Source organism: Balearica regulorum, chromosome 8, assembly GCF_011004875.1.
Source record: "Balearica regulorum gibbericeps isolate bBalReg1 chromosome 8, bBalReg1.pri, whole genome shotgun sequence".
Classification (NCBI taxonomy): Eukaryota; Metazoa; Chordata; class Aves; order Gruiformes; family Gruidae; genus Balearica; species Balearica regulorum.
Window position 1 is genome coordinate 7,856,092 of NC_046191.1, and position 18,455 is coordinate 7,874,546.

General features: G+C 37.5%; 1 protein-coding gene across 1 annotated transcript in view; it reads left to right on the forward strand.

Annotated features, from left to right (window-relative positions):
• The window catches only part of FAF1 (Fas associated factor 1), a 172,037-nt gene that overhangs the window by 121,260 nt on the left and 32,322 nt on the right, over nucleotides 1-18,455 (forward strand). Inside the window, exons 13-14 of the mRNA XM_075759441.1 lie at nucleotides 2,845-2,999; nucleotides 16,374-16,510. Of these exons, the coding sequence (XP_075615556.1) occupies nucleotides 2,845-2,999; nucleotides 16,374-16,510 (292 nt within the window). The remainder of the gene's footprint in view (nucleotides 1-2,844; nucleotides 3,000-16,373; nucleotides 16,511-18,455) is intronic.

The following is an 18,455-nucleotide window of genomic DNA, read 5'->3' on the forward strand; positions in this document are numbered from 1 at the left end:
ATTTTATGCTAGGTATATAACCCCTGAGCCATCACATTTTTGAGAAATCCAACACAGAACAAAGTAGTGCTCCATTAGTAGGCTGTTCAACAGTTTAGTAAGCCTATTTTATTAGTATTGACCAAAAAATTCCCAGTATTAGTCATCATAGAATCCTAGTATTTACTCTGATTTTTCAAAGACTTGAAATAAAAACAACAAAAACCTGCTTGTAAATACATACTACCATGGGTTAGTAAAAAAAAAAAAAAACCCACACCAAAACCCTAAACCACACACCAGCAGCACCAACAACAAATGCGAGCTGTGAGCCTTTGGGAAGAATGCATTTTTCCAAGGAAAAAAATATCCCTGGCTTCCATTAAGATTTCTCAAAATCATGTTTCAGCATTTCAGTTCCTCTCGCTGCCTCTTTTCGTTCGTCCTAGCAGTAGCCTATGCCTGACCTTAACATTTTGGATGAATTGTCAGACACAAGTACAGTCTTTTATATGGGATGGAGTTTAGTCTGTGCATGGTGAGATTTGTTGATGCAACAAAAATTACATTCAGTTGTAAAGCAGCTCAGTGTAAACAGCTATTGTGTATGTGCCTGTTCTGTTTACTAAAATTTGTCCCTAAATCTTTAAGCCTAAAACTGTACATATTTTGAAACATTCCGTTGTATGGAATCTCATATTTAACAGTTTCATGGGGTTGTTTCTTTGGAAGTAAAAGTGTTTCTCAAGAGCCTTTTTTTCTATCCGCTCCCAATGAAAAGAGGAGAGCAAAGCCATCCGCTTACCACAAAGCAGCGCCACCACAAAGGAAAGATTAAGGGTTTAGAGAGAGGTCAATGTGGGTTTTTCTCTAACTAAACACTTTCCTAAAGTTTCCTTGTGGAAAAAATAATGAAGTCATCTCAGAGTTTTTAAAGAATTTTTATTTCTTTTTCACCGTCTGCATTCGCTTGTCTTCTCAGCATGGATGTTTAATCTTTCTAGGCTTTGTGAATTGGTCCAAATGAATAAGTGGTGAGCTGTCTCTCTAGGAGCTAGAGGCTTATTCTAAGGCCCTAATCACTGAGTAAACACATCTTTGCCCTCCCTCTCTTACAACTGCTATATAATAGTCGAGATTCTAGCACAGTAACCTGGATATTGCAGGGATCGACGCTTTGAAATGCAGAATGGCTGATCCTCAAAAACAGACAGTGCCTGATCTTCCCCTGCCTCTTTCTTCTTTTTAAATTAAATATCACCACAGAAATGCTGTTTTATTGCTTGATATTGTGCATCAGTGCCCTGGATTTTCAAGTTTAGTTTCAGTCAACATTGTTGGCTGCACTTATATGGATCTCTGCATGTTGGGCTTATTAATGGCCCTTCCTGGCACATGTGTACGTGGTTCTGAAGAACATTTAAATTAAATTAGGCAAACATTAATGCAAATTGCTAATCCCTTTCCCAAAGTCTAATGTTCAAATGTATTCTTCTTTTTACAAACAGTCATTAAGTTTTATCCAAAGCCTGTATATGAGGTGATAGCCATACAGGTTTTTTACAAAGACAGCTTGTCTCAATATTGCATCCCATGTCTTGCTATACCAATACACATCAATATGTAGTGTTCAATGTTACTTCTGATGAAGAGAATTGAAATGAATTTAAATAAAAGTCTGAAAATAGCACTTACCGTATTGTATCAGCAAATATGTTCAAGTAGGATTTTAAAATAAAGTAATGTATATGGGCACAGGGGAATGGAAAGTTGTAATTTTCTGAAAGGTATTTATAGTTCATTGAATACCAGATATAGGATCCTGGTCCTTAACTAGCTCATAGTTTCCCTATAGTTTTCTCAGTCTGCTTTATATCTTTACATACACACAGACTCACTTTCCAAAAGGTGGTCTGAGATTATCGTGGGGACACAACACAGCTTATATGCTGCTGACAGCGAAGCTCAGATATTATCTGATTGGGTTGCAGAAGAAAAAATCAGATTATTTTGTTTCAAGAGGCCACAAACACCATCTTCAGCGTGTAGTCTTCACTAACTTGGTAACTATGATGAGATATGTCAGTGCTCACAAACTCAGTGTGGGATTTGATCCATGTGTCCCGTACCACTTTGCTTGCATCTTAGACATTTGCAGCGCTGAGGCGGCTACCTTGCTCCTCAGCTCTGCAAGGGATGTAGCCAGCCGGGCTGACACGTGGCCTTTTGACCAGCTGCACATCGACATCTGAAGTAGGTGAGAGGCTGATGTGCTGTGGGGCTCCCCACATCGTACGGCTGGATGGAGAGCTGCCAAAACATCCAGCACGTCGCGTCGTAGGCTTTGGGACTGTACTCATTTTCTTCTTTTATTTGGCTACGGATGGGGTGACAACAATACACTGTCATTTTTTAAGATTCTTTATAATTGTATTTGGTTAGGATTGTAGATTCTGTGGTATCAAGAGGTGTGGTCCTCGTTCAGGGAATTGTCCCAATTGTTATTTTTATTGGGCAGCAAGCCAAAAAAAAATTCACTCATTTTTTTTAAACTCAGTCTGTTAAGAAGGTTTTTGATTTTGCATTCAAATGTTGCTATTTTCATGTTCTAAGGATATGATATGTCATGCTTTGGTACCCAAAATAAAATTGTTAGGAACCATTGAGAAGAGCTACAGATTTGGAGGGATGGAGCATTTGACTTGAAATCTGTTGGGGTTTTTTGACCCTGCGTGTGCACGTCGAGATAGTCGGCGCCCTCGATAAACACCATTCAGCATACTAACACACAAGCCTGCAGCAGGAATTTTAAATTACTAAACAATCTGAGGAGGTTTTCACTCATCTTTTCTCATGTCTTTTCAGAGAAAGCTTCTTGCTATCTACCTTCACCACGATGAAAGTGTACTAACCAACGTCTTCTGCTCACAAATGCTTTGTGCTGAATCTATTGTCTCCTATCTGAGTCAGAACTTCATCACCTGGGCATGGGACATGACAAAAGAAGCAAACAGAGCAAGGTAAGACGCTTTGGACTGTGAGTGGAGCAGCTTTTCTCTCAGGGAAGACCCTTATCTCTGTGCCATCTCTGTGTATCAAATCTTTTGTTGCTAGGTATCTATTTGAACTAAAAACTTCATGCTCATTCTTAGGTGATCAGTGAAGCTGTGCTGGCTGAGGGTCAGTGGGAATTGGACCATCCTTGTTTTCATTACAAAGTGACTCTTATTCATGTGCAGGAAAAAAATAGTTAAAGAAATTGTTTCCTTCATTTTATTCCTTTTTTTTTGAGTTTATTTTGCAAACATAGTTCTAGGAATGTGTCTTCACAGTTTTGCATTGCAGTGCCGTGATATTATATGACACTAACTGTATGTACATAGGTGTAACTGCATGAGAACCGTCAGGAAAATAACTGCTGTAGTTAATGAAAAATCTTATTTAAAAAATAATATTCATATGATTAATATTTAAAACAGATTATGCAAAAAATTAGAAGTTTGCAATTCATAGGAACTTTTTTGAACTACAGGTGTCTTACAGAACATTCCTTTGGTAATGTTCAGATATTTTGGTAGGTTTTAGTATAATAAAAGCTATTCTATGTCTTAGAGGGGCCATTGTTTTGCTGATGAGTAAAGAAATAAAAAAACCTGTAGATTCCACCACTTCCTACATCTTTTGTGTCTTACCAACAAATTTTCTTATCTTTATATTAACACCTGTTTCTTCTTTAGTTATTTATCAGTTGATCATAATCTATTGAAAATAATGGTTCTATGATTATACTTACTATATTTAGAAATCAGACTTACTTGGTTTTCTAACTTGGACCTTATTTCACCACCTTTATTTATACAGAAGACAACTGCTTGCCAGGATAACGTCTTACGTATATTGCTATAATGAGAGCTATTCTAACTTTTGAACAGAAGATGCAACAGTCATTTGCTCTGGGATAAGGTTGCCACCTTTTTACACAATTCCATTGGTTATTGAACAATTGCAAGTACATATAAATACGTGTTTCCCTTTTGGATTGCTAGAAATTTTTATATCTTTATAGAGCATTCATGCATTGCTATTCTTAAATACATAAGTTATAGTTAATATTTCTTTACTGAAAGTGGGCATGGAGAACAGAACAATCTCTTTTTCTAATGCACTTTAAAAATAACACTTGTTTTTTATAGGAATTCCTCACTCAACCCTCTGCATTCCATCTTTGGACGAATCAGCAGCTATGCTCCTAGTTTAAATTATTCTAGGGAAAAGCTAAAGATTATGGAAAAAAGCAGTTGCAAAAACAGATAATAAAAAGTTTTTAGAAAAAAGAGAGAGAGGGGAAAAAGAAACATTTAGGTTCTTTCATGGGACCAAATACATAGACTGGAAAGTTGCTTAAGTCTTTTGGTATTGCCATTCATGGGCAGTAAGGAGCCTCCTCCTTTTCTTTTATCCCACAACTTGGTGTAGAAGGAAACACTATTTCTAAACCATCTGTAGTGGCTAAGTTCAGTTGACTACCTGCTGTTCTATTGTTTGCTTTTCTATTTAATTCTCTAGTTTCTTTTATTTTACAATGACAAAAAATTGCAGTGTAGTTTCTTTTGAAAAACTGTGTTTGAGGGGTTTTTTATGACTGACGATCAACAGCCATGTAATTGCTTTGTTGTGTTTTACTAAAGAAATCTATTAAGTAGCACAACTTTGATACACTAGTAATAAGAGTTTGCAGGTTACAGAGACACCTGTGGTGACCAAAGCGACAGAAGCTGCTTATTAGAAAGAGCCCGTACAGCTGTGTCCTATTAACTCCTTATGACACTTCTTAAAACACAAAATAAAGGGCTTGTTTAAGGCTTTATAGCTATTCTCAATGAACCTAGTCACCGATTGTGCGGTACGATAGGGGTTTTAAGCCTTCATTTTTTTTGCTTTCTGTTAACGACGACAAAGAAACTGTCATATTAACAGTGAGGTCGAAAAATAGTAAGGGGTAAACAAGGCATGCTGGCTGGAATTAGAATAATTTCTCAGTTGTGTTTAGTGTCACCTCCTGCTCCTTAGACTGTGATTTCTTCAGAGGGGGCATGATGCTTCCGTCTCCCTTTGGAAAGTGCCAGTGCACTGTAGGCATTCCCGTAAATAAATACTCAGTACCTCTGTTTAATTACTACACTTCGTTATGTGACGCGGCAGCGGTGGTCTTGGAGCCTATTCTGTTCTGCTTCCCTACACAAACAGTTGCAAGTAGCTTTTTATTTGAACGGTGAGAAGACAACAGCAAGAACAAGAGAAGGAACTGCTTTTTGCGTGCTGGCATAACCCAAGAGCAACTTATTTGTGCTGTTACAATTGCATTAGTGGAAAAGGCAGTGTGGGAAGGGAGAGGAATCGGGCCCACTTTGTTTGCAGCGATCAATAGGGACACCTCAATGTCAGCAGGAAAAGAAAAAGATTTTCAGTACTGTAGCATGGCGTGAATGATTTCAAACAGATATATGTGCTTTCTCATATAAGCAAAAAAATGTTGAATATTCTGATTTTCTTCTTGCTTTTTGTTGTTGTCTTTCTGACATCTACGGATGTCAGTCTGTTCCAAAACCAGCCTTCATAGTAGTTTCCGTCCTCATTAATGAAATGGGAGTCCACTGTAGAACAAAAACAGCTCCAAAATCTGGTCATTTTTCCTGATTTTTAAAATGTTTCTTGCCCGACAGTGATGTAGAGACGTGCTTTGAATCCTGCATTACTCTACACGAGTGCTTTTCAGCTGGATTCTCCCAATCTTGTTCTTCGACACCCATTGCAGCAGAGTGAAGAGGGTTTTATAGGTAGGACTAGAAGTAAAACACTGTATGTAAGCGCCAGGTAGTGCAAAAGCATAAGCATTATGACTTTCGTAGTCAGATTTTTAAAAATCTGACTAACTACAGCCACCCAGGACTGTTACTTTGTCAAACTGAAGGGGAATTCTTAACTGTCAATACAGTTAAGAGGATGTTTTGGTTTGGCTTTCACATGTTTTAATTGACATAAGGTTTGTAGGAAAGGGAGCAAATACTTTGAGTAAGTGCTGCAAATTATGAATTTTTTCATTACTAGAATAAAAAAATCATAACAAAAGGCACAAAATTATATAATAAAATAATTAGCCGTTATTTAGGAAAAGGTGTTTTTTATAATAGTGTTAAGGAATTTATGCGAAAGCTGTATCACCTACAGTTTAGACTTTAGTGAGCAACTGTTTGGAATATTCTTGTAATTTGTGTTGTCCATGGTCAAAGGAGGAAAAAAACCCTTACAAACCACAGGTATATCTTTTACTTTCTTGTTATATTCCACTCAATTTGGGGTGAATCATGAGCTGAAAAATCACTGTTTGCTTTCCATTGCTTCCTATGGAGATTTGCTACCATGCCGCTCCAAACAGCAGAAGTACGCTTACGGGAGGTGTCGGGGCAGTAGCAGTGTTTGAGAGCAGTGGTGTTGACAATCCTGGCCCTACCTTTTGGTCCGAGCCCGCGGCTGCAGCAGCTCACCGGCTGCGTCGGGCCATCGTGCAGGCTGAGTGATTCCTCAGGTTTGTAGAGAGGTTGTGGGATAGATAAGCAGGAGAGCAGCTATAGTTCTGGCACTTTCTGACTTCAGAGAGCTGACTAAATACCGTTATTCTAATATAATTATGTGTGTGTGTATGAGAGGTATATGTATGTGTATGTATATGTATGCAAGCACATGCCTAACTATTTCTGTGGATTCATTAATGTATATTAATACAGTATATTTGTATCCATGACAGATATATAGTGAATATATATATGCATACATATATACCTACACATGCACACATACCCTTAAGTTTGTACACACAGCATTTGCAAACATAAATTATGCGTAATATTAACAGAGTTCCAATGTACATAATGTTTGCCAAGCAAAGCAATGCCAAAACCATAAAATAGTGACTCGAATGTCTGCAGCAGCCTTTTAGCTTTTGATATCGTTGCCCTTGGGCGCTGTATTTCAAGGTGTTACCAACATTTCTCAGCCCTGATGACAGGTACTTGTTAGTTTTAATGTTCAAATGATAGTTTTTCACTTAAGCTTAGGAAAGAGTTAATTGACTAAAGCACTTCTCAGCAGCAGGTTGTCTTCACCTGCAATTTCCGTCATCAAGTAATTAGCCATATTCACAGTTGCTGACCCTTAATACTAACCTACTGAATGATGCATGCCTGGATGAAGACCAGTTGACCATAGTACTCCAGCTCCCCAATCCAATTTGATCCTTCAGCAAATATATTGCAGGTGTGGGGTCTGGCAGTGCTGGACTTGGTGAGTTAATTTCTCACCGCCTCTTCAGGAGTGACCGTAGATTCTGTATACGTTGCTTGCAAAACTGTTGGATGTGTTCTTTAGGCACTAAATCCTTAACAGGTTTCACAGAACAGTGTGAAAACCTTATCTATTGTATTTTGCAATATTTTATTTAATTTACTTTAATAGCAATACAGTGCCAGACAATAAAAACAGGTCAAAAGTCTAATTAATGTTTTAAAAATAAAGGTTCTCAAACACCAGGCAAGTTTGTCATTTTCTGTATGGTTTGTTTTGAGGAGGAAGAGGAAAGAAGGTGAGGAGGGAACCCTTCTGTTCCATGATTACATCCAACCCGCTCATTTTCTCCTTTTCTCCTTTGCTTTTGATTTTAGTGGCGGTCTTAACAGAATGTCAAGATCAATTTGCAGCATGGTTTAACTCAAGGTTTGCATTCTGCCAGCAGTGATTGTCCTAACGAACAATGCCGTGTGTTCTTGTAACTTCAGAAGCTTTTAGAAGGCTCATGGCAAGGGCAGCATCTAATGACTTTATTAGTGTAGGGTTTCAAAATGGGCTCAGTAATTGTTCGCATCTCTTTGTCATCTAGTCATAATTACTGCATAGTATTGTTAGGGGTTGCACTTGTGAATAGTTTCCTAATGGCACTGAAATGAAGAAAAAAGGAAAAGGATAAAAGGTGATTGTCTCTTTAGATGGAGAACAAAACAGCCTGTATATAGATGATGGTTAAACTGTTTATTATACACCCACCAGAAAAGGTAAACTATCCCTGCTTAAATATTTATGTGCTTCAAGGTAATTTCATGTTAGTAGTCTAAAAATGTCCAAATTTGGAAAACTAAAAACTAGCAGAGAATGCATTTTAATCTGATTGTGATTAGTAAGATATGGATATCTCCATAATATTCAACTATACATAGAAAGTGGTGTCTCTGTTGATGTGATTAAGGTTTTCAGTGCATCATTTTTTTATGCCTATAGCAATACTTCAAGGTAATCTGAAAAAAAATTAAAACCACAGGAATTAACTAAACTGATGCATTTGTAAGCATATATTTTAAGTCCTCATTATGAAACCAAATCCTAAAGGAAGTTCTATTGTACTGTTCTCAAACTACAGACTAGTTTATTAAGCTTGTTGAAGAGAAAAGGTGAAAGAATAAAACTCGGTAATGTCCTGTGGAAAAGAGGTGGAGGCAGAAGAACAGGTAGTCAAGACAGACTTATTGGACTGTTTTGAGGAAGGAGAAAGAAGTCATCCACTGGCCCATTGAACTACAGGCGTCCACAGCTCCACCACTGAGGTCCTAATGCTGGATGGAATTGAAGCTATAGAGAAGTTTAGCTCCATCTATGCATCTAAATCAACAGTCAGAAGAAATCATTGAGCTGGCGGAGTCAGAATTGTTTGTGACAGAATGCAACTGGAGGTGTGAATGGATCTCCTGGTACCGCAGGATGCCCGATGGGGACAAAGAATCCTTGCAGAAGTGCACATGCCCGTCCTCTTCCTTTAGGATGACTCTGCTTTGACCTCTTTTCTCTCCTTTCTGTTGCTGTTGTGACTGTCTGTGGGTCTTGGAGAGCTACAGATAACAGCGTTCAGTCTCTGCCTGGCCAGAAGGTTCTACTGTACCTGCGTCGTTCCTGACCGATGGTTGTCTGATCTAATCTTTGGTGTGAGGGAGGTTTCTTGGCATTTCTCCATAACCAGTTCCACTACTTGACTTTCACTCCCTTTAGGCAGTTCACACTAATATTTCACTGAAGTTTCTCTTGCAGCAATCAATGACAATTATATCTTGGTTCACTCAGCAGGCAATGAGGTATTCTCTTCCTTTCTGCTGCTGTGTGTGTTCCTTGGACTTAAATGGCGCTATTATGTTTTCCTGCAATTTTCTTCAACTAAGTAACTGTGACTCCTTCGGCCTTCCCTTGTAGCTTGTCGTTTTGTATACATTTGTTATTGCAACCTTCATACCATCCTCCTGTAATTGGTCCACATCTTTACTGACACACTGTGCCTGAAACTGCCTTCTCGGTGCTAAATAGAGAGAGAGGATTATCTCATGTTGTACAAACTATGCTTCTGTTTACTCACCCCAATATGATGCTTGTCTTGCCACATCATGACTTGTCTTCTTCCCTTACTGCTTGATTCTTATTCTGTATTTGTACAATTGTTCCTCCTGCTTGGACACTTTCATTGACCTTCTTGAGTTGCGTTTTACTTGTCAGGATGTTTCTCCAATTTGTGAAGATTAATCTGAATTGTTTACTGACTTCTAATGTGCTTGTAGCTTCTCCCACTTTACTAACACCTGTAAAGTAACTAAACATACTCTCTGTTCTTATCTAGGTTATTATTAAATCTCCCTGTAGCAAGCCTTGGATTTTCCTTAGCAAATCATAGATTACATGCCTTTTTAATATGGTAGGCAATAATCAAAACCACTACTGATATGCAAGTGCATCTTCTGTTTTCCATTTTTAGTACAGCGTTTTAGCAAGGGGTCCAGGTATATTTTATTTATAGTTTTACCAATGATTTGGACTGGTGTCCAGTGGTATCTAAAAGGATGGGTTAATGAGTTTCTAGAGGGATGTGTTTTACACTAAACGGGGTTATAAAGTATTTACCTAATCTGTTTGAACCTTGCAGGATGAAATTAGATCTTCCATGTTTTATGAAGAGATAGATAACCCACTCATCTAGGCTTTACTCTCTCATAAAGAAAAAGTGGATAAGATCATGCTTTTTACATCTGAATCCCTGGATATTTAGCATGTGGATACTGAAGAAGATATCCACATCATTTGATTCAGGCTGCTTTATACATCTTTAAACCATGCCTTGTTTCTGTTGTTCATTCTCCCTTGTGTTTGAGTCAACAGTAGTGACCCCACCGATGTGGGTAAGACAGTAACTCTATTATGGAGACTATGGATAGCAAGCTTATTTTAATATACCATTTCATGACCTCAGCTTTTACTTTTTTAAAAAATGTAAATAAATACCTAATACAAAAATGTTATTTTTACATTAACATTTTAATGAGTCTTATGTTGACTTTGCGCAGTATGTAATTATTATTAAAAATAATCTGAATTCTTGCATATTTAATATTCATCATTGTTTTCTTCACGCTCGAGAAAGAAGTTACATTTTTTTCACACCTATTTTCTGAAGTTTTAAAGTTTCTTAAAGTAAGGTTAGCCCTGGGAAGTATCTGGCCCAAAATCATCTCGGTTGTGGACTGAACACCATTTCAGACTGAAACGGAAGAGATATTTTAGAAGAGGTTATCTAACAGGAACCTACAGGAATGAGTAAGACTAATATGAGTAAGACTGTAACAGATAACCAGATCTCTGTTATTTATGTTGGTACAGAAAATAAGGAAAAATTGGTCTAAAACCCTATGCAATTTTTAATATTTATTTAAATACATTTTATCCATACATTTGAGAGCAGAGTTGTCTCTGTATGGAAGAGAATTTGCCCTTTAGTGCACTAGACAGATTTGCTAATATAATTATTAATTAATCTTAAGGTGCTGGGGAGAGTTTAAGAAAGGCAAAAACAAAGGAGAACTTTCCATTTTTGTTTAAAAAATACCAAAAAAATTCAAAATGTAGCATCAGTTGTCCCTCTTTGCACATTCCAAGAGTATCTATACTACAATGATATGCAGCTTGCTCTGCATTAGTTTCCTTCCACAGGCTTACTTGATTAACAAAAAAGAGCTGGAATTAGCATTTTAGATTTAGTTACTCTTTCTGCAACTATACTGTGCCATGCCTGATGGACATTTTTATGTTATTCATAGTGTCTTGAGTAGATAGATTAATTTGGGGATGTATGCAGAGCTATTCATCCTATTGTCTCATCAGTTTGGTTCCAGTAGGTAACTGAAGATTGATCCCACAAGGGAGGACAGCCATCGAGTAGTTAATATTTGGATGACTGGTAGGTGATGTCCCTGTCTTTCCAAGCCATACCAGTTGCCACTTTTCTGAGTGGAAAGAAAAAGGAGACTGAATCCCTCTGCTCTTTTAGAGTCCTTCCGCTGCATCAAGGCCAAGGGCAGCAGTGCCGCATTGCGCTGTGACTTTTAATGGAAAGGCAGAGGACTTTTGTTGCTCAGAATCGTCAGTTCTTTGCAAAATTCTTCCTTTAATTCCTCTTTAGTTCTTCAGTTCTTTGTAAATTCTTCCTCTACTAGGTAAGAGTAGGAATCACTTTGAACAAGTTCATATTGGAAAATACAACGTGACAGTGTGGGAGGCAGTGAGCGCCTCTGCCTTGTGCCCCCTTTAGGGACTGGGCACCAGAGATGCTCTTAGCTTACTAAATTCTTTAAATTGAAATATTAAAGGAATATTTATGTTTTTCTAAAGTATTTAGCATCATAACTTTTTTTGTTTGTTCAGATTCGTGGTGTGGTAAGGAGGGATCTTGCATAATCACAGATCCAAGCTTGACTGGAGTAGATTCTGTCAATATGAATAAGGAAAAAAAGTGAAACAAGCTAATACACAAGCAGGAGATACATAAAGAAACAATGAGATAATGCCAGTCATTGTAATGATGAAACACCTCCCGCGGGAACAGCTGCCATCTCCCACCTAGGGGCTGGCTTTCTCCTTTGGGCTCCCCCCACAAAGGCAATACATATTTTGTGGTGTAAATAGGTATCGTATAGATCAAACGCTTTCCAGAGATCAAAAAAATATTGAGCTCTGACATCAACACTTTTGATGATCAGCACTTCGGCCAGGGGTGGCTAATTTTGTTGTTAAAAATTGAAAGCTGCATATTCTCACAGAAACATATTATTGCTAAACCCCAGCATTTACAAAGTTCTGCACAGCGTATCTGAGATCAGGAGCTGTGGCAGACCACAGACCTAAGCTGTAGTAAGTATTCCCTTTGGTTTGGAGACTCAGTAGTATTTTAAACTTTTTTCAGTAGATTTTTAAAGCTGTTATTTTTTCATAATGGCCTTCTAGGAGCTTTTTTTTTTTTTAAAGTAATGTTAAATAAATTGCATTTTATGATAAAATTACAAAAAAGTTATGCCAGGAGTGTATTTTAATATAATGTGTCACATATTAGCTAGCTGGGAATTATAACATTCTTCTCTGGAAAACTAACGTGCTGCAAACATGCTAACTCTTCGCATAGGTTATCTCAGAGTGCGTGTGGAGGGATAACTGCAGAGAGCAGCACCCCCCCCAAATTAACATTTTCATTTCAGCAGAATAATTTTTCCTGTGTGCCCCTTCTAACTAACGAGTGAACCCTGGCTAAGAATTAATATCTGTTCAATCTACATTTTAAAAATGAAGATAAATCTGTAATTTTTTTTTAGGATTTCTTTCTGTGTTTGTCAAGCCATGGGCAGTGTCCATGTTTGTTCTGTAGCTTTAATAACTGCTGGTTTCATTGCTAGTGAGTCATGAAAGAAGTAAAGAAATGAAGCTGTCTGCCAAAACTATTACTTTTCTTGATGAAGTTTATTCTTGTAACTTTTGAGATTTTTTTTAATGTGTTTTTTCTTCATAAAATGCTTTTTTGTCTTTTTTTGTATTTCTCCCTCCTTGAATATTTCTTGTAATTTAAAAATAAAAGGACTAGTAGGGTGCCATTTGCCCTCCCTTTCTGGCAGCGTTCCTCCATTTCCACTTTTGGTTGGAGATCACAGTAATCCAGCGTGTTGTGGAAAACAGTTTTCCCCAGAGGGACATCTGGCTCTTTGATGCACTCCACAGGCAGTTCTCTTGGCAGCTCTGGAGATGCCACTGAAAGATCTGGCACGCTTCTGTTTAGATGAAAGTAAGAAAATCCCTTGTTAGTGAGGTACAGAGTAAGATTCTGGTTATGGCAGCAAATTGGTTTGGTCCTACTCACATACTTCTGACAGTAAATATTAGCACAGAGGAGACTTTTTTTTTTTTTTTTGCTGGATATGAATGTGGAAGAAAGGTAAAAAGGTCTGCAAATACAGAATCTGTAAAGGCAGAAAGGGAAAAAAATGCAAAATTAGTTAAGTAGTTGCAAAATCTGTTAAAAGGCATGAGAAAAACTGAACAGGGTTCATGAATGAAAATTCAATTCCTGCCTATCTGGTAAAATGAAAAGATGTGTTACGAGTTATTGCTGAGCATTTACCACTGCCCCGGCAAGGAGCACGTGAGCGAGTAATCGCTGGTGAACAGGAGTTACACGGTGTAGGCGTTGGAGATTGCTGCTGCTCTGTCTTTATTCAGTGTTACAGCATTTGACTACCTTCACTTCTTTGTTGGCTTTACTACGTTTTAGTTCAACAGACAAGTGGGGTCTTACTTGGTTCCTAAGGGCAGGATCTGTTTTGGTGGATCATGTTAGTGAGAAGAGTTTCTGGTGTATATTTGCTCTGCTCTGAAGATACCCATCCATAACCACCAGCTGGTCATTCATCCCTGATGAACATCCTCACCGCAGCTGTCCACGCTGTCACCTGGACTTTCACTATTCAAATTTGGAAGTGCTGGGAGGAAGAATAGTTTCTCATTCCTCCTCCAAGACAGACAAAGGCTTGCCTGATGGCAGCGGTGGCAAATCTGTGGCATTTGGGTCAAAACTGGCATGTGCCGCTCTTGTAACTGGTACGTGAGCGAGCTGGCCGCTCTCCCTGCGAGCTGAGCTTGCGCCGGTAGCAGAGGAAGGGAGGAGATTTGAAAGAGCGGGGCGGGTGGCCCCAGGGGCTTTAAGAAGTGGCCCCAACAAACACCATGATGAGAGATGTTGGCATCCGGCAACTGTTCTGCTGTTACTCAACCAGGAAAGTATGTGTCCCCTTACAATGGCCTGGCAGGACATGCCATCTTCTGAAGGCAGGGAGTTCAAACCTGTGTGTTTCCCAGCCTTGATTGTAGAGGATGCCAAGGTATCATAATCTGCTAGGTTCTCTGTAGTCAGCCAGAAGTTCACATATAAAATTCATCTCCTGGAAAAAAATTTATTTGGGAGATCTTTTAACGTACTGAAATACCTACTTCGCTCAGACTTCTCTGCATACAAAATCCATACCTATAAAAGCATATTTTGAGACTGAGTTATGGGTTGACTAAATAGACAATTAATTAAAAAAAAACAAAACAAAAAACCCAAAACCAAATGAAACCAAAAACCCAAAACCCATAAACCAAACCAACACCTTTGACTAGTATTGCAATAATCTCTTAGTTTCGTTCCTTCTATCGGTTTTCTCTGCAGCACTTTTTCACCTCCAGTTAAATATTTTGTTTTCACACGAAACTTGAGTGCTTTTCTTCTGTGGCATGTTGAAGACTGTTAAACAGTTTTAATACACAAGTTTCAGGAATTCAGTTCAATTGACCCTTGTCTTTATTACTTTCAGGAGTGAAACCTTGACCGCACATAAGTCACGTTGACATGAAAGATCACCGTTGACTTCTGTGAGGCCAAAATTTCACTTACGTATTCCCACCTTAAAAAGCAAAAATCAAAAACCCCCATTATTTAGCTTCAGAGTTTATATGTCCAGACTTTATGGACACTTTCTTCTATCTTTACCAGATGGTACGTCTCTACGTAGCTATTTCTGATATAGCAGTCCCTATTTGGCATTCTTTACATTAGCTTTCTGTGTGATAGTTCTGAATTGCAGAAGACAGAGAATCAAGGAGGCAAGGAAAGGTAACATTTATGGCTTCAAAATACTCGCTAGGTACCCCTGCTCATTGCCTTCCATCCAGCTATGGCCGTAGTTATACTACAAATTGTCTCTGGGGAGGGTTTGTTTTTATACTTCAGGCACCTCAAACAAGCCCAATGTTGTGCTCATCAGGCTTATCAATTTTTAGCCGTTTTATTAGATACAATATGTAACGATTAAAAAAATTACAATTTTGAATCTTTTCAGTATCTTTGAGAAGAAATGACTTGGAGCGCTTGACATTTTAATGCAGTTTGTCTTTTCAAATAGATTTGGCTTCTAATGCATGTGACAACAGGACTTTGCTCTTCAGTTAGAGCATACATTTCAGAGTAGTTGTTACCTAAAATATTATCATAAGGCATAAGAAAACACACGATTTAAGTTGCCTTTCATGAACATAATTAAGAATTAATAAGCCTGTACCAGTGGCTAGTCCTCAGAATTTCCACTGTTTTGCCTTTTGTGACCCGTGTTATTAAAAGTCCATTATTTTTACAGACTTTATTAAATTGGATCTTATTAAAGCATTCTATATTTGCATTTGGTCTTTCATAATTCATTATTATTATGACATTTACTTTTTACCATCAGATCTGAAAACATATCATAAGCTACCCTTTTCTCTTGAAAGAAATGCTAATTTCAAACAGTCCTCTAATGGAAGAGAAAAGCTTTATCAGTTTTTTCATTTATTCAAGATCGTGTTAAGAATACTAATGCTAGACTTCTGTATGCTAATATCCGAGAGCTTTTTTTGGTCAAAAGCTTAGAATTATTGTTTTTAGACCACACTGCTAAGTATGTCACTGGCAGGGCACTAGTACAAAAGAAAATACAATTCTGAAGTACCACGTTTTAATTCTGTGACTGATAAAAACAATTTATTGATATTTCACTATTAGATTGTTTTCGTATGAAATTATACTATTTTTATACTTTGCGATGTTTACTAGATTATGGCTCTGCTTAGTTTCTCTTTAGAAGTTTTTAACAATTGATTTAGCATGATTATTTGGAGGGGTTAGTTTTGAATTATAGCCTGCAGAATACTGTAACATGAAATGGAATTCTCCATCAAATAAATCGCCATCTCAACCAGTTATTAATTGTTTTAATTTAGACAATATGGGATCTATCATATTTGTAAATATTTTCATAATTTAATCAGAAAAAGGGAAAAAGAGCTGTAGAATTGAATGCAGAAGCCTAGATGTTAAACAGTAGATGACACTCAGTTAAACTGCTGAGTTTAGAGTAATTTTTTTTTTAAACTAACTTCAAAAACATTTCTATGTTAACTTTTTTTTCCTGCCCACATAGATTTCTGACGATGTGCACTAGACACTTCGGGAGTGTTGTAGCCCAAACAATCCGAACTCAGAAGACAGACCAGTTTCCACTTTTCCTTATCATTATGGGAAAACGATCGTCTAATGAAGTATTGAATGTAATACAAGGTACAGTTCTCACTTTATATTAAAAGTAGCTCTTATATGAGTATTGAAACTGTTAAAAGACATCTTTGCTAACCATTTCTTTTTTAAGGTGTTCAGAATATGAATGTATTTCACACAAGAAACTCTCAGTTGCCATGGTAGAAATAGCAACTATTCATAAATGTGTTAATTAACATAGTACTAGAGATTGAAGCCGCCATGTCTGCAGGAGAATCGTAGTGCAACTTTTTCAGGTTTTTTTAAAGTAGAAGCCAAAGCTCCTAAATAAGGAGCTACACTTAGTTTTCCAAATTTATATTCATATAAATTACTGATTTCCAAAAGATTTTGACTGCACTTTGTGTGTAGTGCTGAAGAGCATTTAGTGCTCTGCGTGTGGTTCCTTGTTCACCTGTAGACTCTTGTTGCATGTCGTGGGCTGATATTTGACCATGAGTTGCTTTTTTGGACCTGCCTGCAGTGTTGAGACCCCAAATCAGATCAGAATTTTAAGTTGCTAATATATGCTCACATAAATGAAGCTTTCTGGCTTATATGAGCAGTTCTTTCTGGCATAACCATTCCTCTGATTTCACTGACAGCAAGATGACTTAGATGTGGAGTGATGCCCTTTGACTGCTGTTCTCAGTAACTCTTCAAATTAAAATACATCAAAGAATGGCGGCTGCTCCTTTCTTCTGCTTTCTCCACAAGTTTGCCTTCATGACACTGCGTCCTCATTTATTTATTGCTTATATCTAGCAATCTTTATTCTAATCTCTTTATTTTCCTGAGGAAATTCAGCCTCGGGAAATACTGCCTTTTGCAGACAGCATTACTGTTTCTTTTTGCATATGGGATTAATCATTTTCTGGAGGAATCTGCAGTGTCCTTCCTATGGCCAGAATTGTGAATTTTGCATGGATTTTGTCTCCTTAGTGAAAGGTACAGCATGACACTAATTCATGGTCCTTCTGTCACTTAGAAAACTTATTTCATACCCATAACTTTTTAAATAGATTTTCTGGGTTTTATAACTCTGCAGCATGGTTCAGCATGTGTATAACTTGAATCACCTGAGTTATCCCACTGAAGTCAGTGGTGCTTACTGGCTTAAATTACTTAAGTGTTTTAGCAACTTGGCGACTCAAAGTCATAATATAATGCAGCTTTATATTATAAAATAATCCAAATTATTTCATTGCATTCATTAAGTTTTAATGATTTTTCAGGTTTTCTGCAAACAATCTTTTGAACTAAACTAAACTGATCATGTACTGCAGCCTTACTTAAATTTATCTTTTAACAAATATCAAACGTGCTGTGCTTGTTATTTTCCCATGAATTGGACAATGGCATCTTTTCACAATATGCCCTCAAATGAATGTTAGTCTCTGAAGTCATGCGTGTTGTAGCATGCGGGATAACATTTTCTGCTAAGGTAGCAAATGCTGGAAATAGGAACAATGAGGGCTTTTCAGGGCTGGGTGAGAAGGCATGTTTACAGAAGAGATACAACTATATAGAAACTTAAGTCCCAGTGGCGTTTATTGAAATGCAGGCTGTCTAAGTTTGCTTTTGATTTTTATTTTTTCCTGGGGTTGGAAACTATGGGGACAGTTTTGTTTTCTTTAGCGGTGCTGTGGCTTCTGGTTAGTTTACTCCTTTTAAAATTTTGACCATCATCACTGCTATAAATCTAGCTCTTGTTGGTATTGTTCTGCTAGGGTCCAAAGGCTGTTTAGGTTGGCAGATGTTAAGAGTTCATAGTCTTAGACCATTTCTCATGGTCTGAAATCTTTTAACTACTATGACAAGTGGCTCTAATGGATAATCTACTCTTCAGCCTAAGAGAAGAAACCAAAGACTGAATGCATCTTGGTAGGAAATTAAACTAACTGTTCAGTTTTACTGAAGACTGGAGGCACACTGCTAGAAAAATGTGATGACATATCTCTTTTCCTAT